The following is a 27,854-nucleotide window of genomic DNA, read 5'->3' on the forward strand; positions in this document are numbered from 1 at the left end:
CTGCGAGAAAGAGGAATGGAACGGATTTAACCTTTAGTTGCTAATTGTTTGAGAGGAGAGTAAAGATGAGACCAAATCGCTATTGCGAGAGAGTTTTTAGGACAATCCTGAAGGTATACCAGAACCCCCATCTCAGAGAGAAAGCGGATTTGCCATAGACTTAGTGCCGGAAGCCAGATCAGTTTTGATTATACCGCAACCGAAGACACCATTATAATCGGTTGAACCTAGGATCGAGTTGAAGGGAGTATTAGAATAGCAAACTGTCCGACTAAGTGTTTTTCTGTGAGGAGTATCGGTTATGCCAGTGAAGAAGGAAGAGAACAGCAGAAGGCTTTATGCAAGGGCGAGTGTGCCAACGGAATCTGCGCGACCCAACTTAGCTTTTCTTTTCTAACTTACATTGAAAATTCTACTTCGAATTTCTTCTTGAATCTTCAACGAATTATCAAGCGGAAGACTTTCGATAATCAATCTTATCATAATCAAACATACTCGCTATCGCCCATAATTTCCAACTTCATCAATTCTTATCATTTGATCATACAAAACATCTATGGATTATTGCAAATAGTTCACAAGCTTCTTGGCATTCTTAATGAATTGATCCTTCTTCCAATGCTACCTTTTACTTGTATGAGTCTCATTTTCCCATAATGAGCCTAAACTTATCTTGGTATAATCATCTAAATCCTTGAATCTTAGGGGCGTGCTATGAGTGGAGTTGCTCCCTTTTTGCAAACTTACGTTCTCTTTGACATTAGCTGATACTTGCTTAATTTGATATGCCTTGTTCTCCCTATCACGGTTTTAATTTGAACCCTTTTCTTGAGATACACCTTGAATTCTTCTCCTTGTGCATTTCGTTATTCACCTACCACTTTTGTTTAATTACTATACGAGATATCTTTCAGACCTCTTGCAAACACCATTCTTATTGATCGTTCATCTTTCGAGCTTAATATCTGTTTGAGAATCAATTCGAGTCTAAACTAGTATCACGTATCACTCCTAGTTGTAACCGTCGAGATATTGGTCCCTTAGAGCAAGATTCCTAAACGTGGGAGATGAAGCATGTATGTGTGCGATATCAAGAGGAGTTTTGGAGCCTTAATTCCTGCCGACCATATTGCCGGGAGTTACATTGACACGTTAGGGTGCACCGTGTGTGTGGATGCCTAAAGGCAAAGAAAACTTTTGAATCTTGAGAGAAAAATTAATCTTGGTACTAGTACTCACGACACTTGAACCTCATAAACCATTTGGAACTACTGCAGTGCAACATCGAAGGGGTTTCGGATGCACGTGGAGGTGACATCGTAAAGTGGTAACAAGCGTCCTCAGTAAGAAGACCCTGAGTGTCGTTGGAGAACGAGTAAAGAAAAGGAACCGTTAAGTAAGGTAGTAGTCTAAAGCTGGATGTCGAGGCAACAGCTAGAGGTATCAAACTGGATCGGTGGCGAATTTTAAGGAGCTGTGAGGCCAAGAGTTCGAGAAGTGCAGTAAGAGGATAAAGAGCAATTAAAAATGTTGAAGCATGTTGAACAAGGGAATCAAGCGTCTTTGGTCCTGAACTGATAGCCGAAAACGATGAGGATAGATTAAGCGAAAATTGAGTTAAGGTTCTAACTGCGCAAGCCGACCTAAAAGTTATGCAGACTGACAGAGTGAGCCTAAAGAGTTTAAAAGAGAAAGCTGTGTATTATTAGAGACTACTTCGGTGACCAGTAAGAGAAGAGCGATCAATCTAAAGGAGTTTATTTCGAGGATGATGGGCCGTCTGAGGTGCTAGAACAATTTGAACCAATTCAATTAAAAAAGGATACGAAGTTTCAAGTGACCCCAATTTGAATTGATAATGTAAACATTAAGGAACTCTGAGAAAAAGAAGTCTTACTAGAGAGGTGACTTGGAAATCAAGTCAAAATAGGGACAAACTACCTGCACCTCTTTTCAGGTAACTGAATTTGAATTTTGTGGGCAAAATTCCTATTGAGGTGGGGAGAATGTAAGAACTGCGAATTAATTAACCGATTAATTAACTTTAAATGATAATAATTTAATTGTCCGAAATAGGTTCAAAATTTTAGAATATTAATTAGAAAATTTAAATATGATATTTGGACTCAGTAGATTTTTCGGAGTTGGAAAATGTAATTTTCTTTGAAAAATTGCGTAAAAATGCATAACGGTAAATTAACCGGTAGTACCGGCTTAAGTCTGTCCAGTACTGTGTGAGAATAATAAAAACAGTAAAAAACCTTAACAAATATTTAGGATTGAAAAGCGGATAGTAATTTTAAAAGTTTGGCCCAAAGTTGGGCCAAACGGGCCAAAACGCTAACGGGTTGGACGGGCCCAAATTGGGCCCAAGCCTAACATATAAAAGGTCACTTAAGTGACCAATTCACTCACTTTTAGCATAAGGAGGCTGAAGCAGCGCGAATGAGAGGAAGAGAGGAGAGGGTCTCACAAACACTATTCACCTCATCATTCATTTGATCATAACTCGAGTTACGGTGCTTCGATTTATGTGCCGTCAGCGACTACGCGAAGCTCTCGCTGATCCCGTCAGTTCTATTTAATCTTTGTTGGTAAGAATTCAAATTTTCATCTCCTTTCCTCTGCCCTAAAAATCCGAAAATATGGGTGATCATTTTGAAGGAATTTTTGTGACTTGATTGTTTAGGTGGTACTTAAGGTTGGACTATTGGTGGTTTGTGCCCCGAACACCATCGAGAAAGGTACAGGAACTCTTTACCTTGTGAAATTATGATTTTGATGAACCCTAGGTATTGATTTGTGGTAATTAATGTGTATAGCTTGAGAAAAATTGGTTGTTGATGCTTGTTGAAGCTTGTTGGTAATTTTGGAAGCTTGGGAGTGGAGTTGCAAGCTGGAAATTTGACATTGGAGGTGTTGGAGCCTTGAAAATTGAGGAAAAAAGTGAAATTGGAAGTGTTACGGGTTGAGCGGAGAATCGGCCAAGGTACAGTTTTGATTTTCTGTATCTAAAATGTAATGTGGTTGTGAAAACTTAGGCTAGTGACCCATAGGATAGGAATTGAATTTGTGATGATGGTTGATTGGTTGTTGGAATTGTTGTATGATTATGTGATTATTGGTTTTGCAGGCTGTAAATGATGTTTTATTGTTGGTGCTTGTGAATTGTATATGATGATGATGATTGGTATGTTGATTTGAAGTTAAGATTGGGCTTGATATGGATATTTGATATTGTATATTGCATATTATGGAATTGGAAGTATTGGGTTGGAATTTGATGAAAATGGGGAATTGGTAAGGTGATGAATGTGTATTGTATATTGTTGTACTTGAATATTGAGTTTGAGATTAATTGAAGTGAATAAATTTAGTAGGTTGTGGATTGTATGAGAAAGTTCGAATGTGGTTGAGGTTGAATTGATAAAGTGTTGGTTGAATTAAAAGAGGTTTGAGAAGAATTGGTTTTGAAAGTGGAGGATTATTGGTTTTGGTTGAAAATTGTGGTAAGTTGAGGATTTAGTGAACTTTTGTGAAAATGAATTTTTGATAAACTTCAACGGATTATATCTTGAGCTACCGTTTTTGAAATTTAAAGAATTTTATATCAAATCGAAGATAATTTAAAGAGCTTTAAATCAGTATAAATTTTGTAAAAAACTGAACTTTGTAGAGAGAGATATGATCATTAGAAGTTTGGGTCAGAAATCTGAATTTTGTGAAGTTGCAGAATTTGTGATTTTTGGTTTGTGTGCGCACGCACAACACTGTGCGCACGCACACCCTGTGAATTTTTGGAACTGTGCGTATGCACAGCCTTGTGCGTACGCACACACAGGGATATGGCTGCTGCTGGGAGTGTTAGCACGCTTTGTGCGCGCACACAACCAACGAAGTTTTGCAAGCTGTGCACACGCACACGTTGGGAAGCATGTTCTGTTGAGGGCATTTGTACGCCTTGTACGAGCGAACAGAATTGGAAAATTTTACTCCTGTGCATACGCACACCTCTATGCGTATGCACACATCTTAAAATTCTTCTAGACGTCCACACGCACACCTCTGTGCGTACGCACACTGCCCTGTTTTCTTATAAAAACCTTGTTTTAAATGTTTCACCTTCCCAGCAAGCTTGTAACCTTCCGTGACCCTGTTTTCAGCAATTATGACTCTTGTGTTTTTTTAAAAATGGATTTTAAACTACTAGTATGCCTAGGAATGAGAAGGGGCTAGGAAGGGTGGTAACTTGAGGGTGAAGTAAGGGGAAAGTTAATGATGAATTGTGATTAATGATGATTGTATGAGTTACTGAGGGTGATGATGGAAGTGCGGTATATGCCATGAGCCGAAGGGCTGTATTTGGTAATGATTTATGGCTGGTTATTGATTATGTTATGAGCCGGATGGCTTTGATAAATTGTGATTTAAGGCTGGAAATAAAAATGTGAATGTGAATGATTGTTTTAGCTTGAGCTCGCTTTCTCAAAAGTGTGATCCCAGAGAGAGGGTGGATGGTGAGGATCCCCTTCCTTGTTCCTCCTGGTATTCTAAAATCGACTCCATCGAGATGGTGGGAGGTTAGGATCCCCTCTTTGGTTCTTCCTGGGCATATGAGAATGTACCTCCTGGGTAAATGCAAGGGTTGTGGTCTCACCCCACTTGCTCCAGGTTGGTTAGTATAGAGGCTTCCCGGGTAGACTCAAGGGTTGTGGTTTCGTCCCACTTGCCCCAGGTTATGATGAGTGATGATATGGTTATAAGGAATGATTATGGAATGTGTATGGATGGATGTGAAATGATTATCTGAGACACGAGTTTCCCTGGATGAAACCAGTGACTAGCCACCACGTGCCCAAGGTTGAGACTCGATACTCTGCTGACCCTATGTTGTAAGTGTGGCCAGACACTGTGAAAAGTCCGGATGAGCTCGCCCCCGTGATAAATACCAGGGTGGGTGTTGTATGATTATGATTATGTTTATGATTGAGAATTTCTCAAGTTGGGGATGCACGATAGAGGGACGGTCCAATGGTTAGCTACTAGGACTTATCGGGTTGGCTTTATAACCGACAGATGAGACTTATCAACCACTAGGACAGGCATGCATCATATGCATCTATATGTCTTGTTTGGATTGCCTAAGTGATTGAATAACTAAATGCTACTTGATTATCTGCTATAATTGAATCCTATTTGTGAATTCTCTGTTTGTAATAATTGTGTTTATTGCATTTGGTTCCGCTGGTAGTTGGGAGGTTCGAAGGAGTTGGAAAGGGGAGTTTTAGATAGCTCTGAAGACCTTTAGCTAGTTGCCTATTTTGATTTCATGGTTTAGTTATGTTTTAAGCTTTAATTATCTGTTGGAAGTTCTAGGATCACCTTTGGCTTTCCTAGGACATTATATGTTAGATATGTGGGCACTGTTACCATGCTGAGAACCTCTGGTTCTCACCCATGTGGATTTTGTGATTTTCAGATGCAGGACGTGAGGCACCTCGCTGAAGCATGCTAGAAGCTTCTGATTTAGCGAAGATTCTTATCTCTTGGGGCTATATTTTGGTTATTTGTACCTATTTAGATACTTATTATCTCCACTTATTATATATATGTTGTATTAATTCCTCTTAGAGGTGATTTTGGAGACTCAGGTTTCTGTAACCTTGTATTTTGGGTTTTCGTTTGGGTTTGTCCTATATATATATCTATATATGTATAACTATGTTCTCGGACCGATTTATCTTCGTGAGCCCTTGGGTTTTGCTACATGTGTTTTGGAACTCTTAGTAGATAGATTCGTTAGTTTGTTCTATCCTGCTTACGTTACCGTACACGGAGTGTTGCGCTTTCATTTTAACGATTTTTTCTATATCCTTTTCTTCAAAGGCTCCTAGTTATAAACCTTTTTCACTATACTATATGTTAAATTTTTATTTTTAGAGGTCGTAGCGCCTCGCCACCTCTGCTTTACATCCTAGGTGTAAAGCTCTGTGTGGTAGGGTGTTACAGTTACCATGATGAGAACCTCCGGTTCTCACCCATGCGGATTTTGTAGTTTTCAGATACAGGACGTGAGGCTCCTCACTAAGGCATGCTGGAGACTTCTGTTTTAGCAAAGATCCTTAGCTCTCGGGACTTTATTTTGGTTATCTGTACTTTATTAGATACTTATTATCTCCATCTGTATTGACTCCTCTTAGAGGTTATTTTGGAGACTCAAGTTTCGTAACTTTGTATTTGGGTTTTCTTTTGGGTTGTTCCTATATATCTATACATGTATAACTATGTGCTCGGACCAGTTACTTTCACGAACCGAGACCTGGCTTTGCTAGCTGTATCTTGGCACTCTATTGTACATATATCCGTGTCGGCTTACTTAATCTGTTTTGTTTACGTTATTGATCAGAATGTTGCGCTTTTCAATTTAACGATTTTGATTTACCCCTTTTTCTTCAAAGGCTCCTAGTTACAAACATTTTTCGCACTACTATATATACTAAATTTTATTTTTAGAGGTCGTAATACCTCGCCACCTCTATTTTATGACTTAAGCATAAGACTCTGTGTGGTAGGGTGTTACATTATGGTATCAGAGCAGTGTGTTCCTGTAGAGCCTAAGGGACGGACTGACTATGCTTTTGTGCATTCTCTGCATATATATTTATGTGCTATTAGGATATCTAACTGATATAACGAGCATAAGCATTCATGAGCATGCATTTGGGACTTTGAAGCACTAGACTTCTGATATTGAGACTGATCAACTTGATATCGATTGTTTGGTGTGTATAGGAACCAGATGGCACCTCGTGGGCGCGGTCGAGGACGTGGGAGAGGTCATACTAGTACTCAAGGACTGGAAACTAACCCGAATGACCCGGTAAACTTTATGGCGGCGTTGGAAAACATGGCTGCTGCTATGTAGGCCATTGCAGAGGCTCTTGAGCAACAGATAAATAATAATGGCAATGGCAGAAATGGAGCTCAGGGCCCAATGATACCGGCAACCTTCTTAAAGGTTAATTCACCAAAGTTCAAGGGGACCACCAATCCGACTGAAGCCGATACCTGGTTTCAGGCCATAGAGCGTGCACTGCAAGCACAGTTGGTGCCTGAAGAATAGTGTGTTGAGTTTGCTACGTATCAGCTTACTGGAGAAGCATCGCATTGGTAGCAAGGGACCAAATGTCTCCTACAGTAGGGTGATGACCCTATTTCATGGGATGCGTTCCAGGTGGAGTTTTATAAGTATTTTCCAAATTCCGCTCAGACAGCAAAAGAACTTGAATTACTGTAGCTGAAGTATGGTGCTATGTCCGTATCCGAGTATACAGGCAAATTTGAAGAACTATGTCGCTTTTCTCATATCTGTCAGGGAGCTCCTGAAGGCTTTGAGGAGTGGAAGTGCATCAAGTATGAAGGAAGGATCCGAAGCAACATCTTCAGTTCAGTAGGGCCAATGGAGATTAGGACTTTCTTCGAGTTGGTAAATAAGAGCAGAGTGGCTGAAGACTGTGTAAAAAGGGCGGCTGTAGAGAAAGAAAGCCATAGGGGACCATTTTTACATAACCGAGGGAGGAGCTTTGCTCCTAGAGGTCCGCCTTTCAAGTGGGGAGGCTTTGTACCACAGCAGGCTCAGGGTCAGAATAGCTTCAGAAGGCCTAACAACAACAATGTCCTAGGAAGAAGATTTGGGAAGCAGCCTCTGAATGAGCAAGCTTGCGCTACATGTGGGAGTCACCATCCTGGTGTTCCGTGTAAAGCCGGTTGAGGCTTATGCTACTCATGTGGTAAGTCGAGGCATAAAGCCTCAAACTGTCTAGAGAAGCAGAGGCAAGGTACTGGGAGAGCACAGCAGCCTGGTCGGGTGTTCACTACCTCAGCTGTGGGTGCCTTATTGTGTACATTTCATGGTATTTATTTGCTCTATTTGGGTGGATTTCATCAACTTTTCTTGCACTTATCCATTGAAATAGCATAGTTTCATGATTTCTTCCTAAAATATGCTTGAAAGTGAAAACATGCTTTTTAGGCCTTTTAATTCCTAAATTTTATCCACTTTAATTCCATATGATGCCTTGATGTATTTGTTGAGCGATTTCAGGTTTCCAAGGCAAGTATGGGTTGAAGAAGTGAGAAAAAGAGCATGCAAAAGGGAAAAAACCATGAAAAAATGAAGTTTGGAAGATTCAGCGATCCGTGCGTATGCACAAGCGACGTGTGCGCGCGCACAAGCGCGAGCCAGGCGACGCGTACACGTGAAAGTGAATTTTGCTCAATGACGTGTACGCGTGACCCGAGTCATGTGAGCTCATTAATTCAAATCGCTGGGGTGAATTCTGGGCCTCCAAAACCCAATCCAACTCATTTTTTAAGCTATTCAACCCCAATTTAAGTGGAAACAAGGGGGGGGCAATTAGGTTTAGCTTTTCTATGTTTTTCTCTTAGTTTCTAGAGAGAGAAGCTCCCCCCGCTCTCTAGAATTAGGTTAGGTTTAGTTAATTTTCCTTTAATTTTTATTTTTAATTCTTGTTTTAATGTAGTTTCATTTATGTTTTCATGCTTTATTATCTTACTTCTCTTAGTTCTTCTTAATTTCTCTTTTATGTCACTTTTCATTTTATGAGCATTCTTGTAATTCTAAATTTCCATTTAATGCAATTTATGTTTTATGTTCATTTAATGCATGTTTGAGTTATTATTGTCATTTTCTTTCTTTTGGTAGTTAGATTTTATTTTTAATGTATTTTAATATTATTTTATTCTCATGCACACCAAGTGTTTGATAAAATGCTTGGCTTAGTTTTTACATAGTTTTTTCTCACTCTTGGCTTGGAATTGAGGATTTTGGTGACCCTTGAGTCATTGATATCCATTCTTGTTTGATACATTAGAGTAGTTAGTTGATTTGGTTTCCATTGACTCTAAGTCTCCCATTAATAGAGTTGACTAGGACTTATGGATTGAAATCAATTATGCCTATTTGACTTATCCTGGATGTAGGGTTGACTAAGTAGGATTAACTCTTCATAATCATCATGTGTTTGTGGTCAATGGCTAGGATAGGTAATCTTAGCTCTCAATCCTTGCCAAGAGATTTCTCACACTTGAAAATTTTCCTTTCCTTGCATTTAATTGCTTTGACTTTTAATTCCTTGCATGATCATTTAATTGCTTTCATTCAATTTCTTGCATGTTAAGTTACTTCCTTGCTATTTATATTTCTTGCCTCTCTCGTAATTATCCATAGCAAATAACCTTAGCACTTCATTTGTAACTCCTAGGGAAGACGATCTGGAAATTAAAACTCCCGGTTATTGTGTTTTGATTGTGACTATCTTTTGATCTAAATTTGATTATTGGCCAATTGTTGGGTTGGTAACTATACTTGCAACGCGAATTCTATTTTGAGAAAAATCCCTAACCCGCTTTAGGCCATTGTCAGTGCCGAAGGGTCTGATACACTTATCTGAGGTAAATGTGATATGACTGGTCAAACTTTAAATGCTTTATTTGATTCAGAAGCAACACATTCATTCATTGCATTTGAAAATGCTAGTGAGTTAGGATTAAAGATTATGGTTTTGGGCTATGATTTGAAGGTATATAATGCCACTCATGAAGCCATGGTGACTAGGTTAGGATGTCCACAAGTTTCATTTAGGGTCAAGCAGCGTGCTTTTATCCATGATTTAATTTGCTTGCCAATGACCGGTCTTGATCTTATCTTGGGATTGGACTGGTTGTCAAAAAACCATGTTTTACTGAACTGTTTTGAGAAATCATTGCATTTCATTCCAGAAGGATCAGAAGGGCCGGTTATGGTGAATGGCTGTTATTTGAACTACGTGGTAGTAAATTATTCTTGACAGGAGTGTCAGGGCGTTATGTTGTTAGCTGCGAGTGTGTCAAGTGAGGAACAAAGTTTAGAGAAAATTCTAGTTGTTTGCGAATTTCCTGAGGTGTTTCCGGATGACATTGAGGAATTCCCTCCTAGCCGAGAGGTTAAATTTGCAATTGAGTTGGTACCTAGACGGAGCCAATTTCGATTTCCCCTTACAGAATGTCACCTTTGGAAATGGCCGAACTCAAAGCTCAGTTGGAAAACTTAATGAGTAAATGCTTTATCCGCCCTAGTGTTTCTCCGTGGGGAGCACCGGTGTTACTGGTAAAGAAGAAAGATGGGAGTATGCGACTTTATATGGATTACAGGTAACTGAATAAGGTCACAATAAAGAATTAGTACCCGCTGCCGAGGATTGACAATCTCATGGATCAGTTACAAAGAGCCGGGGTTTTCTCTAAGATTGATTTACGATCCGGTTATCACCAAATAAGGGTGAGAGATAAGGACATCCCTAAGACCGCTTTCAAGACTCGTTATGGTCATTACGAGTACCCTGTAATGTCTTTTGGGTTGACGAACGCTCCTGCAGTGTTTATGGATTATATGAATAGAATCTTCCACCCGTTTCTGGATAAGTTCATTGTCGTCTTTATTGATGATATACTAATTTATTCTAAGACTCAGGAAGAGCATGAGGAACACTTAAAAACGGTGTTGCAGATTCTGAAGGAAAGAAAACTCTATGCGAAATTGTCCAAATGTGAATTCTGGAAGGACAAAGTGAAGTTTCTTAGTCATGTAGTGAGTAAACAGGAAATAGTAGTAGATCTTTCTAAGGTGGAAGCGGTGATGGAATGGGGTCAGTAACTAAGATAAGGAGTTTTCTGGGCTTAGCTGGCTACTATCAAAGATTCATCAAAGGCTTCTCGTAAATAGCTTTGCCATTGACAAAGTTAACCCGCAAGGATGCGCCATTTGTTTGGACTTCTGAGTGTGAGGAGAGCTTTTAAGTTTTGAAGCAAATGTTGACCACCGCGCCTGTATTGGTGTTACCTGAGCCGAATGAACCATTTGAGGTATATTGTGATGCCTCACTAAAGGGCCTAGGGTGCGTACTGATGCAGCACCGGAATGTGGTAGTGTACGCCTCACGACAATTGAGACCTCACGAAGTCAATTACTCGACGCACGACCTGGAACCTACTGCGGTTGTGTTTGTCTTGAAGGTGTGGAGACACTACCTCTATGGGGTTAAGTTCTGAGTTTTCTCTGATCACAAGAGCTTGAAATACCTCTTTGATCAGAAAGAGCTTAATATGCGGCAGAGGAGGTGGATGGAATTACTGAAGGACTATGACTTTGAGTTAGTTACCATCCGAGGAAAGCGAATGTTGTGGCGGATGCGCTAAGTCGGAAGTCATTGTATGCTGCTTGGATGATGCTTCGAGAAGAGGAGTTGCTCAAAGCATTTGAGAGCCTGAAAATCGGTGTTCAAGAACTGTCTGGAACTATGTGTTTGAGTCGATTACAAATCTCAAGTGATTTTAAATCCGAACTCTTGAAGGCTCATCAAAACGATGATGTATTGCCGAAGGTGTTGCCAGCTATTGAGCAAGGAAAGCAGTGGAGAGTATCATGGGATAAAGATGGGTTATGGAGGATTAAGGATAAGATCATTGTGCCGAACGTGGGAACCTTACGACAGAACATCTTAAAGGAAGCGCATAAAAGCGAATTTTCCATTCACCCTGGAAGCACTAAGATGTACCATGATTTGAAAGCGGTGTTTTGGTGGCCTGATATGAAAAATGATGTGGCAAAACATGTCTCAAAATGCTTAACCTGTCAAAAAGTGAAGATTAAACACCAGAGACCTTCCTGGACGTTGCAACCCTTGGAGATTTCGCAATGGAAGTGGGAGAGCATTGCGATGGATTTTGTATCGGGATTGCCGAGAACTAGAGCCAGTTTTGATGTTGTCTGGGTAATTGTAGACCGGCTGACGAAGTCGGCTCACTTTCTACCCATTCGGATGAACTACTCTTGAGGAGTTAGCACTCTTGTAAATAAAGGAGATTGTGAGACTTCATGGTGTGCCTACTACTATAATTTCTGACAAAGATCCCCGTTTCACTTCAAGGTTCTGGGGTGAATTTCAGAGTGCTTTTGGGACCCATTTAAGCTTGAGCACAGCTTACCATCCTCAAACAAATGGTCAATCTGAGAGGATGATCCAAACCCTAGAAGATATGTTGAGGGCTTGTGTTCTAGATCAGGCGGGGAGCTGGGATCGGTATATGCCGCTAGTGGAGTTTGCGTACAATAATAGCTACCATGCGAGCATTAGAATGGCTCCGTATGAGGCTCTGTATGGGAGAAAATGCCAATCTCCACTATGCTGGTATGAAGCTGGGGAGAAAAGTTTGTTGGGGCCTGAGATGATAGCTGAAACTACTGAACAAGTTAAGAAAATCAGAGACATGATGCTCACTGCTCAAAGCCATAAGAAGAGTTACGCCGATCAAAGGCGGAAGCCCTTAGAGTTTGAGGAAGGAGACCATGCTTTCCTTAAGGTTACTCCAACAACAAGAGTAGGTAGAGCGATTAAGACGAAGAAGCTGAATCCTCGATACATCAGTCCGTTTCAAATTCTCGAGAGGGTTGGACCGGTGGCGTATTGGATGGCTCTACCGCCTCACCTTTCGAACCTGCACGACGTATTTCATGTGTCGCAGCTTCGGAAGTATACTCCTAATGCTAGCCATGTGTTAGAACCTGAATTGGTTCAGTTAAAGGAAGATTTGACTCTGCCAGTGACTCCGGTCATAATTGATGACACGAGTATTAAACGGTTGCGCGGAAAAGAGATTTCATTAGTCAAAGTGGCATGGAGTCGGGCCAGCATTGAGGAACACACTTGGGATCTTGAGTCAGAGATGTGAACGAACTACCTGCACCTATTCTCATGTAACTGAATTCGAATTTTGTGGGTAAAATTCCTATTTAGGTGGGTAGAATGTAAAACCTGGTTAATTAATGACTAATTAATTCATAAATTAAAATTTAATCTAGAAAAATAGAAATGAGATTTTTATGGCTTAATATGATAGAAAAATTAAAACGAGAATTTTGACACTAATTTTAAAGAAATTGGCCCAAGAATTGGCCGAACGGGCCAAACCGGGCCAACCGGACCCGTATTGGGCCCTTGGCCCAACCCAATATCCAACTAGATGAAGGGCACAGTGATGCACCACTATTCGTGGTACATTTTAGGATGAATTGAGTGGATTATATCCACTACTCTCACACTTATTCATATAATTTGCATGTTTTACATTTTCTTTCCCAATTCTGTGCTATGATTGAAAACGTGCTTCTTTGGCCTTATTTCGCTAATTTTTAATCCTCTCTTATTACCATTCGATGCTGTGATTTGTGTGTTCAGTGTTTTCAGGTTTTCCAGGGTAGGAATGGCCTAGAGGATGGAAAGGAAGCATGCAAAAGTGGAAGGAACACAAGAAAGTATAGTTTTGAGAAGCTGTCAAGCGATGCGTACGCGTGACTGGTGCAGGAGACGAGTGACACATACGCGTGGATGACGCGTACGAGTGACCAGGATTTTGTCAATCGACGCGTACGCGTGACAAGCGTCACGTGCTGCATTAAACATAAGACGTTGGGGGTAATTTCTAGGCTGATTTTGGTCCAGTTTCAAGCATGAAAGTGAAGATTAGAGACTGCAGAATAGAGCTGGATGGGGAAAATCACTCATTCACATATTCATTCACAATTATTTAGGATTTTTAGGTTTATTTCTTCTCAATTTTCAGAATTCTGCCTTGCTTCAATTTAGGTTTCTTCTACTTTAATTGTTCTATTACTTTAGTTTATCTACTTCTCTCATTGATTCTTTTATTTTGCTAATTTAGTTTATGAGTTCATATGTTACTCTCAATTTTCATTAATGCAATTTATGTTCCTTTATTTTTATTTTGTTAATTCCTCTATTTTTATTTGTTAGTCATTGATGTTTGCAATTGGTTGTTTAGATTTAATATTTCTTGTTAATTTTCTACGTTTTTATTTTGCACCTTCCAAGTATTTGATAAAATGCTTGGTTGGATTTTAAATTAGCTTTTTATGTTCTTAACTTGGATTGATCAATTAGAGACTCTTGAGTTATCAAAACTCTTTTGTTGATTGGTAGTTGAAAATTGCTAGTTGGCTTAAGCTTCACTAAATTTACTCTTTGATTAGAACTTGTGAACTTAAGTTGATTTTTCTCACTTGATTTTCCTTCATTGTTAGAGGTTAACTAAGTGAAAGCAAAAGACAATTACCATCACAATTGGGGGATGATAATGAGGATAGGAATTCCAATTCTCAATCCTTGCTAGGACTTTTCTTAGTTTTAGTTTATTTTATTGTAATTTTACGTTCCTTGTTCAACATTTAAAAAAAATCCAAAAATATACTTTTCCATAACCAATAATAAATACACTTCCTTGCAATTCCTTGAGAGACGACCCGAGATTCGAATACTTGGGTTTACTTTTATTGGGTTTGTATTTGTGACAAACAAATTAAATTTGATTGAGGTTGATTTGTCGGTTTAGAACTATACTTGCAATACGATTGTTTTTTGTGAAATTTTTTACCGACAATTTTCCTCTATCACACAGCCCTTCCCTCCCCATTCTAAACACACACACGCTGAAACACTCTGGAGGAGAAGGGAAGAACACAATTCCCAAATCCTAAACCTCACTTAATCTTCAAATCCTTGTAACTTTCGATCCAGAGCTCCGATCGCCGCATCGTTTGTGGCCACGCGACCACGGTGTTGAACTCTACAAAGTCCATAACTTTGTTCTTGAGGTAAGCCACGAATTCCTCTCTGAATTTCCAGCCCTTAATTTCGAAAATTTTGGGTAAAAAGTATTGAGATTTTGAGTTTTTGATGTTATAGGATCCAATTAGTTTGAGAGGAAGGCTTAATCTTGCCTCTTTGATCTTTGGGTAAGGTAAGATTCTCAATCCTAAGCTAAACACTTGGAATTTTGTGATTTAGTGATTGAGTTGTATGTGTGGGTGTATATTATGTGTATTAGGCAATGTATGTGTACATTGGAGCTTGATTGATAGTTTTGAAAAGTTTTGGAGTGGAGCAATAAGCTTGAAAATCTGTTGGTAAAGTTTTGGGACCATGAAAGTTGGATTTGGAAGTGTTCCGGGTTGAACAAAAATCGGCCAAGGCATGGTTTCGGTTTTCTGTATCTAAACTGTAATGTAATGTGAAAACTTAGGCTAGAGACCCTAAGATAGGCATTGAATTGGAGATGTTGTTGATTAGTTATAACAGATTATGTGGATTATGTGATTATTGATCTTGAAGGTGGATTTGATGTTTTGTTGATGATATATATGATTTGCGTATGATGATATTTGGAACATATAAAGGTTGAATTGAAGTTAAAAATTATGCTTGATATGGTTAGTTGGTATTTGATGATGTATACTATGAATTGTGAATTTGGATTATTGAGTTAAAGTTGATGAAATAGAAAATTGATGTATTGTAAAATAAATATGGAAGTTGGAAATGTGGTTGAGGTTGAAATGGTAAGGTTTTGGTTGGTTTCAAAAGGGTTTGGAAGTGTATGATTTGAAAATTGGAGGTTTGTAGATTTTGTGAAAATAATAGTTTTTGGCCCAATTTTGAAGGAGCATAACTTGGTCTCCAAATCCCTGATTGGTGTCAAATTTGTTTAAAAATGAAATTGGGTTCGAGATGTTTATGCCGTTCGAAGAACGGAGGAAATATATTTTAAAATGAGGAAGTTATGCTCAATCAAAGTTTGGTGCGTAAATTGGACAAAATGGGACTTAGCAGCTTTTTCGTATTTCTGCATAACATATGTACGCATGCAGCTGATACGCGGGCAAAATCGCATGTCTACGCGTACGCGTCGCCCACTCGTATGCGTGACATGGGGATTTTGTGTACGCGAAATTCTCATGCGCGACCAGTCGATTCTGCCTGGTCCGCATGCGTGCGTGACAAAGAGCAATGCGTACACGTAATGGGCTAAAATGCACGCTCATGCGTGTGCGTTGCTCACGCGTACGCGTGACTAGAATTTCTTTGGCTCTCATGCGTACACATGACCCACGCGTACGCGTGACCCTGTTTCCAGCAAATATGATTTTTGTGTTTTTAAAACTGAATTTCAAGTTTCTAAGCCCCTATTTTCATCCTTTAAGTCTTAAATCAATATAGAATGCCTAGTAATTAAGAAGAAACTACGGAAGGGAGTAAGTTGTGGATGAAGAAAAGGGAAATATTGAGGTATTATGATTAATGATGATTATATGAGTTGTTGAGGATGATGGTGGAAATGTTGTGAATGATATGAGACGAATGGCCGTATGTGATAATGAGTTGTGGCTGGTTATGAATTATGATTATAAGCCGGATGGCTGAGATAAATAATGATTTATGGCTGAGTATGAATGCATATATGCTAGTTGATTGAAATTGTGATTGTTGCACTTTCACTTATCTGAGATACGAGTTTTTCTGGGTGAAAGCAGTGGCTAGCCACCAGTATCTGACAATGAAATAAGCCTAAAGTCAGTCAATCTTAAAAACAACAGACCATGTAGAACTGTACCTTTCAAATATCTCAAGATCCTCTTAACGCTTTTCAAGTACTGTAATTTTGGTCTATACATGAATTTGTGATACTCTATTCGTTGCAAAGGCTAAATTCGGTCTAGTTAGAGTGAGATATGTAAAGCACCAACTATAAATCTATAGAATTTTGGATCATGAAATGATTATAAACCATAGGCTGACAACTTTGTACTAAACACCATTCGAGTAGGCATAGGATTTAATGTTTCCATTCCTACCTTCTTTAACAACTCAGTAGCATATTTGATTTGAGAGATCAATAAAATTTCTTGAGGCAAATATGTAGCTCTTCAAGCCCCAAAATATAGCCTAAATTTCTCATATCTTTCAATGGAAAGTCATTGTTGTGTTGCTGAATAATAGTATCAATATCTTCATTGTTGCTTCGTGTAACAATAATATCATCCACATGCACTAGCAAATACATAACATTAGAATTATAAAATCTCACAAGCAATGATATATCAGATTTGTCATTTAAATCCAAACTTTTGACGTGTGACGGAGAGAGTTTGGTACCAAGCTCTAAGTGTTAGCTTGAAGTCATAAATGGCCTTATTAAGCTTACACACTAGAGCTCCATTTTCATTAGAATATCCTTGACGCTAAGTCATATATGTTATCTCATCTAATTTGTCATTTAGAAAGGTATTATCAAATCCAACAGTCTCAATGGCCAATCTAGAGAAACAACAATAGTAAAGATGACTTTAACAGTTGTAGGTCTTACCACAAGGCTGTAAATCTACTCATAGTCTATGCCTTCCACCTGATGAAACCCTTGTCCAACTAATCTTATCTTGTATCTTAGTATTTCTCCTTTTGAATTTCTTGTAATTGCAAACATCCACTTGCTGCCTATTATTGTTGAATTTGATGGTGGTTTTGCTATTGTCCAAGTATTGCACTTGTGTAATGTAGTGAATTATTTATCTATTGCCTCCTTCCAATGTGCACATTGTAGAGCTTTAGCCACAATCCTTGGAACATTGTTGGTAAGGTCAATAGGTTGATCAACTAAGACTTTGGGTTGTCACATTAGATATGGATCTGGTGGTCATTTGATGAGCATTTGTTGTTGGAATAAGAGGTAATCTGATTTTAATTCCACTTATAAGTATAGTTCTCTCTTGAGATAGAATTGTTGTAAGTGGAGCAGAAGTTTGAATTTCTAGTGCTGAAGAGTCTGTGAGATTCTGATGAGGTTCATTAACTTCATTAGACTAATTGGACATAGATTGAGTTGGTATATAATGCAAGGATGAGGTAAATGAGTCTATTTCTTGATGTGGTGTTGGAGTATAAATTTCAGCATGATCTGAGGTTTGTTGTATGAATTGTGGTGTTGGTGGTGGCACATCAAGTTCAACTATTGGATTAGAGACCTGAATCTGATAGGTGGTAGTAGTTAAGGGTTCCACAAAAGGAATAAGTGCTCCGAGATGGATTAGCAAACAATTTTTGATACGGAAAAACACTTTCATGAAACATAACATGTTTTGCTAAATATTTTTTACCACTTTTTGCCATACATTTATAACCCTTATAATTTGAATCATATCCTGAGAACAAACATGGTTCTGGCTTGTAATTCAACTTGACTTTACTATAAAGCCTTACGAAAGGAAAGCACATGCAACTAAAAATTGAAAAAAAAAAATTATTGTAATCAGAAAAATGATGAAAAAAAAAAAACCTCAAAAGAACTTTACTTTCCGACATTGGTGTAGGAAATCTATTAACGATATAGACTAAGTTCATGAATGGATCCTCCCAAAAAACTCATAAGAGGTTGTAGCCAAAAGAAGGCCCATTTCTATGATATATCTGTTCCTCTTTTCAACACTCCCTTGCTGATGATGTGTGTAAGGACAAGATTTTCTATGTTGAATGCCTTCAGATGCGAGAAAACCAGCGAAAACATGTGACATAAACTTCATTCCCTGATCAGATTGTAAGGCTTTTATGCATTGTCCAGCATGCTTTTCCAATAACTTTTTATAATTTTGAAAGGCAATTAAAAATTGATATTGTTAGTAAGAAGGAGAATACATGTGTATTTGAAATAGGAATCTACAGACAAAATATAATATTTAAAACCACTTCTTGATGTCACAAGAGTTGGTCCTCAAATATCCACAAAAATTAATTCTAAAGGTTGAATATATACTATATACAATATCATTCAAAGAAAAATGTAATCTATGCATCTTGGCTAAAGGAAAAATTTCACAAACATGATTCAAAGTAGAAGTAGAATTGATAGAACATTTATTCAAAATATTTATTACAATCTTGAGGGTACTATGGCCTAATATTTTATGCCACAGTTCCACTATTGGATTTGTTTACATTTAGTAGCAGTATGGGCAATAGAATTGAATGAATTATTAGGTATACATGTAGTAGAATCAACAGCAACATTTGATGAATTAGAAAAACTAGTTACAGATTTGGTATCACTTAAGTACATAGCAAAACTATTAAAAAGATTCCTAGGGACTCTAAGATTATAAAAAGAATATGTTCTATTTCTAGACACGCCTTGAAAGAGAAAAGCTCTAGAATCTCGATCACGAATAGCATAATAATCAGGCCAAAATTCAAAATATACATGGTTATTGGCTGCAAACTTTGAGACGCTCAAAAGATTTTGATTAATTTGTGGCACAAGTAGCAAGTTGTTTAATCTAAAAGCAACGTTTGCACAAGAATCATAAACAATTGAAGAATATGATTGAGTAATTGGAATAGCTGCTCTATTACCTACATAGAGTTTGTTCAGACTCATGATTGCTTGAGGAAGAAGTAAGAAAATTTGTTGGGTCAGATGTGACATGATGACTCACGCCTGAATCTGAGAGCCATCAAGCCTCACTAACAGATGAAGATCGAAATGGAGATATAAGCTCGCAGTTGATGAAAACTGGTTGATGGAGGTGGTGGCTGAGTGTTGCAATAAGGGGTCTGCATTGGTGTTGAATTTTTCCTAAATTTGGGCTGAATGCTGGATCAAAAATGGTTAAACCAGTTCCACACTACATGACCTTGTCTCCCACACAATTGACATTGGGGGCAAGTGTTTGAGAAGTCAAATCTTCCTCATCCTCTATTGCTCCAGCCACCACAGTCACGGCAGAATCCTCCACCTCTATTAAGTTCAGAAGATGAATATGACTGAGCATAATGTGCTATTGGCATACCTACATGGCTACATCTGGTTTCTTAAACCGTTCCAACATATATTCGATTGCAAGTAAGAAATATTCAGCTTTCACAACTCAAAAGGATCCGAGCCTTGACATTACTAATGTAATGTAAACCGTGTAATCTTCATACAAACCATCTAGTATTATCTGAATGTGATCAGCTTCATGAACCTCATATCCTAGAGAGCAAAGAGAGCATCCACCACATTTCTGATCTGGCAAGAAAAAAATCTGAAAATGATCTCATTTTCTTGCAAGATTTTAGTTGTGATTTGAGACTTTGAAAACGTGATGATGCAACTGCTTCGAAATTGCTTTCAGTCCTTTTCCAGACTTCATAAAATTGTGAGAGATAAATAACTTTATTCTTGAAGCTCATGGTCATGGATTCAACAGGCCATGTGGTGAGAGTTGGATCTTGAAGCAAGCCTCCTTGTTTTGTAATACCAAAAACGAATTTTAAAGATCTGATGAACACAACAAAGTGTAGAACTAAAGATTGCTAGAAGAAATGAAAGAACTAGAAAAGCGAAATAAATTTCTTGAGTAATACATAAACTAGTTTTGATTAAGAGAATGACACAAAAGTCACCAATCTTAACTCTAGCTACTAGCTTCTAATATAGTGCAGAATCATATTGCATGATAACTGCTTAAGGACTAGTTACACAGCAACTTCTTAACTAAAATTAGTTTAACTAATTACATTGGTTAGGTTACTCCCTTGATAATCTGAAAACAAAAAACTTAAACATCAAACAAAAATCTCTCAAAAAAATTTACCCTGGTAAAAAAATTAAAATGCACGTTATTTATGATTGAGAAATTATTATACACAGCTGCATCCTACTGATTTGGGTCATGTATAGTCTATTGTCAACTATAATCCTGTATTTTCTTATATTGCTCCATATCCTATTCTAACAATATCAACATTGATCATATAACTAATAACTTATTTGTCAGGATTCTATATCACTCCCTCTTTTTCATCTTCAGTCACCAAACAATAGTTTTTGAGATTCGAACTTATGCTACAAAGTAACCTATTACGTATTATACACAATGTATACATACTATGCTACGTGCATGGTTGAATAATATGAAGGGATTTGACCAGGATACACCACCATCGGAACCCGAGGTCTGTCTGTTCTCTCTGTTGGCTCTGCTCTCTCTGCTTTTTCCGGTTGTTCGTTCTCGTCTTCACCACCACCTTCGAAATCTTGAACTTCAAGTATCTCAACTCGACGGTTCATCTTCTTCCTTATCTTTATAGCAACCTCTGCTGGATCAAATCTGCCACATACGCATACCCTGCGTTGCTGCTTCTCAATCAGATGGGTCTCAATCTCTTCAAAATGCAGTAAGGAAGACTTGTTAAAATTTCCGATATTTTAAATCTTAATTCTTAAATATGTTTTTTATATTTTTAAAAAATATTATTTTATTTTGATGAACTTAATTTTAATCTAATCGTCTAATCATATATATTTTTGTGGACGACCATTCATGTAGTTAATATAAATGATAATTATTTTTACTTGGTGTTCCATAATTTGATATAGGTGTAAATTGTTTCAGTATATCCAAACTAAATTCTAGTTTAAAACCCTCACATTTTGTTTCTCTGGTTTTAGTACTAGAAAAATTTAAAATTTCTTATGTTTGATATGTTAAAATGTTAAATGCTGCGGTGCTACATAACATTTTAGCATGCTACGATTAGTATTTCACATACCAAAATAATGACAAAGACCAAAGCAAAAAGCATCAAATTTTCTATGACCAAAACATTACAAAAATTTAAAAAAAAAAAAGTGTATTGTACATCACCAAAAAACTTATGTTTAAGCTCTAATTAGTACAGTCCTTTTACCTTTCATCCTTAGAATAATTCTCCTTAATTTTCGGCAGCAAGCATTGCAGTCAACATTGATTCTCAAAATCATGCAACAATACTGCAAATATAAAAGCAGAGACTAAAATTAAAACCTATAAAATTATGCTTGAGGAATATGATCGATCAGCTCTTGATATACATTTGTGTATGTGAATAGAATATCAAAAAATTTTACCTTTTCAGTCATGGGAATGGAATTGATAGTACCCAGGATGTGGTTTTATTTTGAATAAGCCAAAAGGCATATAAATAGAAAAGAATTTTTTGGCGGTTTTGAGAATATAAATGATCGTGGACCAATGGAAACTGATATTTATACCATTTCTCTTGTTTCAAACAATAAGATATTATTATATGTTCTTTCATTTTGGAATCTGATTCTAATTAGACCCAGAGAGGTAGTCGTTTGTCTTATGACTCCTTTTATCCTTGTCTTCACCTTAAGACTACTTAATTAATTTGAGGACACAATATGGTAAGGGTAAGCATCTCTTCATGCACATGGTTTTGCATTACCTAAAGCAACAATCAAAAGCAGTGGAAGCATCTCTATATAAATTTCCAAGGTTTATACTTTATAATACATAAACAGCATCAAGGGTTAATGCATAAATTCTGGTTGCCTTAACTAATTCACAAACTTGTTGGCTTTTCCAAAAAATAGTCAATCCAAATGTTCAAGAAAAAGCACAAAACCTTTTTTTTTCCAATCGTATGTAGACTGTAGTAATCCAAATTGATAGTAGAAGGCAACATTCTTCTCCTATCACAAATCAAACATGCATATCAATTATAATGTGGAAGATATTTTCTCTTTTTCTGATAGTTAGGGTGTGGTTGTGCAGGGTTATAAAGTTGTTTGTATTCAAAATTCAAATAATAAAACAAAATTTATTTTTAAAGTCTGCACTAGTGTGCAGGATTATATCTAAAAAAATTATATGGACCACATAAGAGCAAACAATTCTCTTCTAGTAACAAACATTGAATAAATTAAGAATCTATCAACAAAAAAATGTAAGTATATTATGTTCTAAAATACTATTATTAGTACACTACTATCAGAAATGCTCTAATTTACTCTCAAATTTTTCTCACAGTAGTTACCGTCAAATTTTACATAAGAAAAAAAGGTAATCTCTAAAATTCTTATTCTTGAAACTGTTACCGTTCGAATTTTATCTGAACTTAGAACCAACTATGAAATACTGGCAGAGTTCTTGTTGCAAATACATCAAAACAATCCAACATTATGAAACGCATGATAGAAATAAAAGTGCAGGGTGAAAGTAACACTCAAAATCTTTCTTTGACTGAGGTTACACGAATCATACAGGAACATCATATTTTTTACTTCTTTGCTGAACAAATTTCATTGAAAAATTCTTTATGAAAAAGAAAAACAAAAAAAATACAGCACAACCTATTTCCTCCGAATCAAAGCGAAAGGCAGCTATTGAGATTATTCTTCTAGGTTACAATTTCCTACCAAAACTTGTATGGCATCATCCTTGCCTCCTTGGGCTTCAAAACAAACACCCAACTAAATGAAGCTTTGATGCAAACTAACATAAGATACAATTTCTAGGTTAACAAGAACCTGAAAGAGAAAGACCGCATCGAATGGATGCAATCTTGGGCTAAATTATTCTGTGCAGTATGTACTCGTGAGTAAAGAGAGAAAAAAACAAAAACTTGATATAACTAAAAAATTTAAAAGTCACGTAGTCACCTACACATAACTGAGTTAGTTAAAGACCGCACAAGTGAAGAACTGAAAATGGAAGGATCCCTGGCGTATTTGCAGTCTTCAGGATCGACCTTCAGTGATGCCTGAATCACAAAACTGTCCGAAGCATCCAATTGCAGAACCCTGGGGAACTTCACGCTGACGCTCTGATTGAAACCTCCCTTTGGCAAGTGTTACCACTTTGATTTCCACCTTAACTTGGAAAGCATATTGTTGTCCTTCGAGAGGTCTGGAACCACCTCACAGTTCACATTCTGTATCAAAGTAAGTGTTTGCCTTCTTTGATGGTAATCCTTTTCCAGGGGATGCTACTGAAGCTTTGCAAGGATTTTGTTTCATATTCAAGCTTGATAATGCATTAGTCATAAGATCAGGCCTTTCCCTCACAATCACCCATCTATTCACAGTCAAATCCTGGGACTGTCTTAATTTACCAATTACCAGGTCCGAAAGATAACACAACCTTTTCACCTACAAAGATATTACCATTAGGATTGAGCATAATTACACAAGAAGGAATAGATTTAAAGAAGAACCATAATGAAGCTTAAAATATATATTGGAAACATAAATTATAGTAATCAAGACTCAAGAGTTAAGAGACATACCTGGAAGATAAACATGATAATTGGACTCAGGTTCTTTTCAAATAACAATGCCTTCCCACCCCATCCATCAAGCCACCAGGCATCCACAACAGAGCCGACATCACCCACCCAGGAAATTTCATTTTTAGAAGACAGTGGCATTGGCCGAATTGTCACCCTCCCCTTCATTCGAATATCCAGATTATCCACCACTGCAATTCTGGAAGCTAAAACCCATTCCTTTATCAAAGAAAATTCATAAGAAAATGTTGGCCTCCACATTTGCACATAAATGAACTACAAAAGAAAGTTAAAAAAAAATGGAAACCTGTAATTTCTTTGCTTCATCAACAGCATCCTGAATGTCTTGATACTGTATCTTCACTTTATCTTTATGCTTCTTAATCACGCAAGCTCTGAACCAACATCCTCCAATCCCGCTGTCTTGAGAAAGAACCTCAATTTGCGATCCTACGTGAGGCATGTTCATTTGTCCCATTGGCAGCTATCAGTGTAGTAGGTCCAATTTCTTTTAAGAAACTGTTTCCAGTACCAGTTCGTGCTTTAATTCTGATAATACTCGGAATATCTGATTTGATAGACGGATCAACTACATCCTTCACCTCAACTTTGGCTCAGTCATCAACTTCCATACAGCGCTGCCGCTTCTTAGGTCTGATCCCAGGGGTAAACTGGAGGTTTTCCTCTGGTTCTAGGCCATCATTAGTTTGCCCAGAACTTGCATAACACTTTGCGTCTAAGACGGAACTAATGTATCTAAGCATGTCCTGTTTCCGGTAACCCTTAAGTCGAGTTATATCAAAGGGCTTGATGTCATCATTATCAAACTGACGGTCACATACAAATGGTTCCGAGTGCATATTATGGGCCTCCTTCTGATACATTTTGTAATGCTGGGGACTGAGGATGTATGGATTCAATACTCAGATCTTGTTGATACAGAGAAAAGAAAACCTCTCTGTCACTATATCTTTGAGGAAAAGCAACACCAACCTCATCAATTTTGTGAAACCAGCGTACAATAATCATCTTGTTGCCTCTAGAATCTTCATAAAGGTCTTCCAAGTATGCAATTAGATGTTTGTTCTCTTCAGCTAGAACATACACAAAATTGGGACCTGGCAAGGAACAAAGACAAGAGTTATTACAAGTCGGACTATACACTATTTATTTGTATTACCAATAGACACTAAGAAATAAAAATTATAAAACTATAAAATTAAAGATGAAACAAAATATAAAGAACAAGGAGATAAGATGTGATGACTCGCAGATATCTGAAAACCATTCCCCTGAAAAGCCTGATAATGCTTTCTTCTCTTCTTGCATGTCCATCAAGATCCTATCCTGGAGAATTCTTTGTACAACAGTTCAGCTTCTGCAATTGATTCTGAAAAAGAAAAAAAAAGAAGATAAAATTAAATAAGGAAGATAACACCAGTTAGAAATCTAAAGAGCCTCAAAACAAAACAAATAATTCCGCCAGGCCATACACACTCCATGGAAGTTATTGAAAAATTTGCCATGCCATATCTGATATCACCATTGCCAATATTTGAAAACTATGCAAAGGAATCCTTATATCTAAAAATGTATATACCTTCAAAATTCTATTTTTAGGACCACAAACAGGTTTGCAAGCCATATCAGGATCCGCAGCTTGAGAAGCATACTTTGAATCTGGGAAGCACCAGGAAAATAGAAGAGTTTTAACCCCAGTTAGAGAAGCAGAAACAGCAGCAGAATCACAAAAAAGGATAATGAAAGGAAAAACATAAAAGAAATAACAATTAAAAGGAAAAACATAATCAAAGAACCAGTGGCACGAACCACAGGAGATTCAAGCACAGGGAAACAAAGTTATATAACACCTATCATACCTTATGAAAGAAATTAGCTGCAATGTGTCTAATAATGCAATATCTTAGAAAAGTTCTTGGTGGCTCCCATCATTCGTTCTGTCTAATTGCTTCTTTAATGGATTCATGTCGATCGGATATGATGGCAACTCCATCTTCAATAACAACATACTTGTAAAGGTAATACAAAAAAAAATAAAAATAAAAAATCTGCAGTTTCACTCTCAACAATTGCATAAGCAACTAGAACTATGTTCTGATTTTCATCTTGGCCAACTGCAATTAGCAAAGTCCCCTTATATTTACCGTACAGATACAGGTGCATGTTGTCAATTTGGATCAGTAGTTTGCAATAAGGCCCTCTTGCATGGGCCAAAAGTCCAAAACACACGGTTAAATAGACGGACCGTTTGAATTATCTCATTGTCATTGTAAGTTTCAACAGCTTCAAACTCAACACATGCACCTTTATTCACTTTACACAGCGTTCCAAGCCACATTAGTAATTCTTGGTAAGAAGCCTTTTAATTATTGTAAATTTTTTAAACGGCACGTTATTTTGCAAGCCAGGCTTTGTGAAAAGTGGGTATTGAAATGGCTCTGAATTTCTGCGATTATGAGCTTGACTTTCATCGACAGGTTAGCTGTTATCATAGGCTTTATGTGTGCAGCAATCATGCTTGAATTACGTTTAGAGTGATCTTGGGACAATTTAGATTGCATACAACTGTGAGATTCATTCTAATTTCTAACCTCCCAAAAAAACTTATTTTTTCTGTATGACATCCTAATGAACCACTGGCAATATTCTTCAAACTATTGGTGCCTACAGTAATAAGTAGTTCGGGATGAATCTTTCACAATGTAATCTACCGATCTTTTTATACTGTACGTCTTAACTCTTGTAATCACAATTTCTTTACTCGTGAACATCTCACCAAGAACCAATTCATCATCATTCACAGTAAAATTATCAATGTTCAAATCCTCAGGATTCTCAGGCGCATACAAAGCATCAAGGTCTAGAGCTTACATAAATGCTAGACAATCTTATTGATATTCAATCTTAGGCAATTTGGAGTTCGACACCTCATCATCATCATCCTTATCTTTTCCATCGTTATGGAACCACTCATTTTGATATCCTTCGTCTGATATCATTAGAGTTATCATCATTTTCAGAATTCAATCATTCTCCTTTAGATTCATGATACTCAAACTCTTCATATATCTTTATTAACAAAACAAGAAAGTTAATACTAATAATAATATTATATTAAAATTGTATATCTTAATTTTTATTATTATAAGATATATTTCTGATGCACATGATCCTCAATACGAGGCAAGTGCAGAGCATACTTTGTATTTTCTTTTACCTCTATTTATATTTTCAAAATCAATATACAGCTTAAATTACAAAAAAATTGTTTGAAAACGATTAAAATTATTGAATATTGTTCGTACATCACTGTCATTATTTATCATAACTTTTCGAAAATTAATATTTCTATTGTTAAAACAGAAGGAAAGTCTAAATCTTACATTAACTACTCTCCTTTCAACATTTAGGTACTGACAATTAATATTTTTAATGCTTCAAACGAGATAGTTTTAGAAATACTTAAGAAAATTAGACTTTTACATTTAAAAATTAAATTTCTATCATCACAACTTATAACAGACCCATTAAAATATATTAACGCAGTAATACTTATAAAATTCATTTTTTTCAGTGTTTTTTTAGGTCAAGAACTTTTTTCTAGTGTTCAAGAATTAAAACTACAAAAAAAATAAAAGAAAAGGGAGACAAAAAAAATACAAAAGAGAATAGAGAAGGAAGCTTCATGTTTAAGATGATGAATAAATGAAGTGAAAAAAAATAAAAATGCACACAAAATAAAAAACTGAAGTAAATATTTATAGCCAAAAAATAATATATTATAATTTATCATTTAAATTTTTGAAAGTTTTTTTC

General features: G+C 37.0%; 1 protein-coding gene and 1 pseudogene across 2 annotated transcripts; both read right to left on the reverse strand.

The window, feature by feature from the left end:
• LOC107643834 (heavy metal-associated isoprenylated plant protein 19) lies at positions 19,146–21,965 on the reverse strand. 2 transcript variants are annotated; one of them, XM_021124279.1, is made up of 4 exons: positions 21,835–21,965; positions 21,636–21,717; positions 20,834–21,110; positions 19,146–20,188 (listed from the first exon to the last, which is right to left on the reverse strand). In XM_021124279.1, coding segments are annotated over exons 1-4 (372 nt in total). In that variant the 5' UTR covers positions 21,847–21,965; the 3' UTR covers positions 19,146–20,187. The 2 variants fall into 2 exon arrangements, with proteins under 2 accessions (XP_020979938.1, XP_016203076.1); XM_016347590.2 differs by lacking the exon at positions 19,146–20,188 and having other exon boundaries at positions 20,535–21,110; positions 21,835–21,964.
• Positions 23,086–27,084, reverse strand: LOC107643833 (annotated as a pseudogene).

Source organism: Arachis ipaensis, chromosome B05 (genome assembly GCF_000816755.2).
Source record: "Arachis ipaensis cultivar K30076 chromosome B05, Araip1.1, whole genome shotgun sequence".
NCBI lineage: Eukaryota > Viridiplantae > Streptophyta > Magnoliopsida > Fabales > Fabaceae > Arachis > Arachis ipaensis.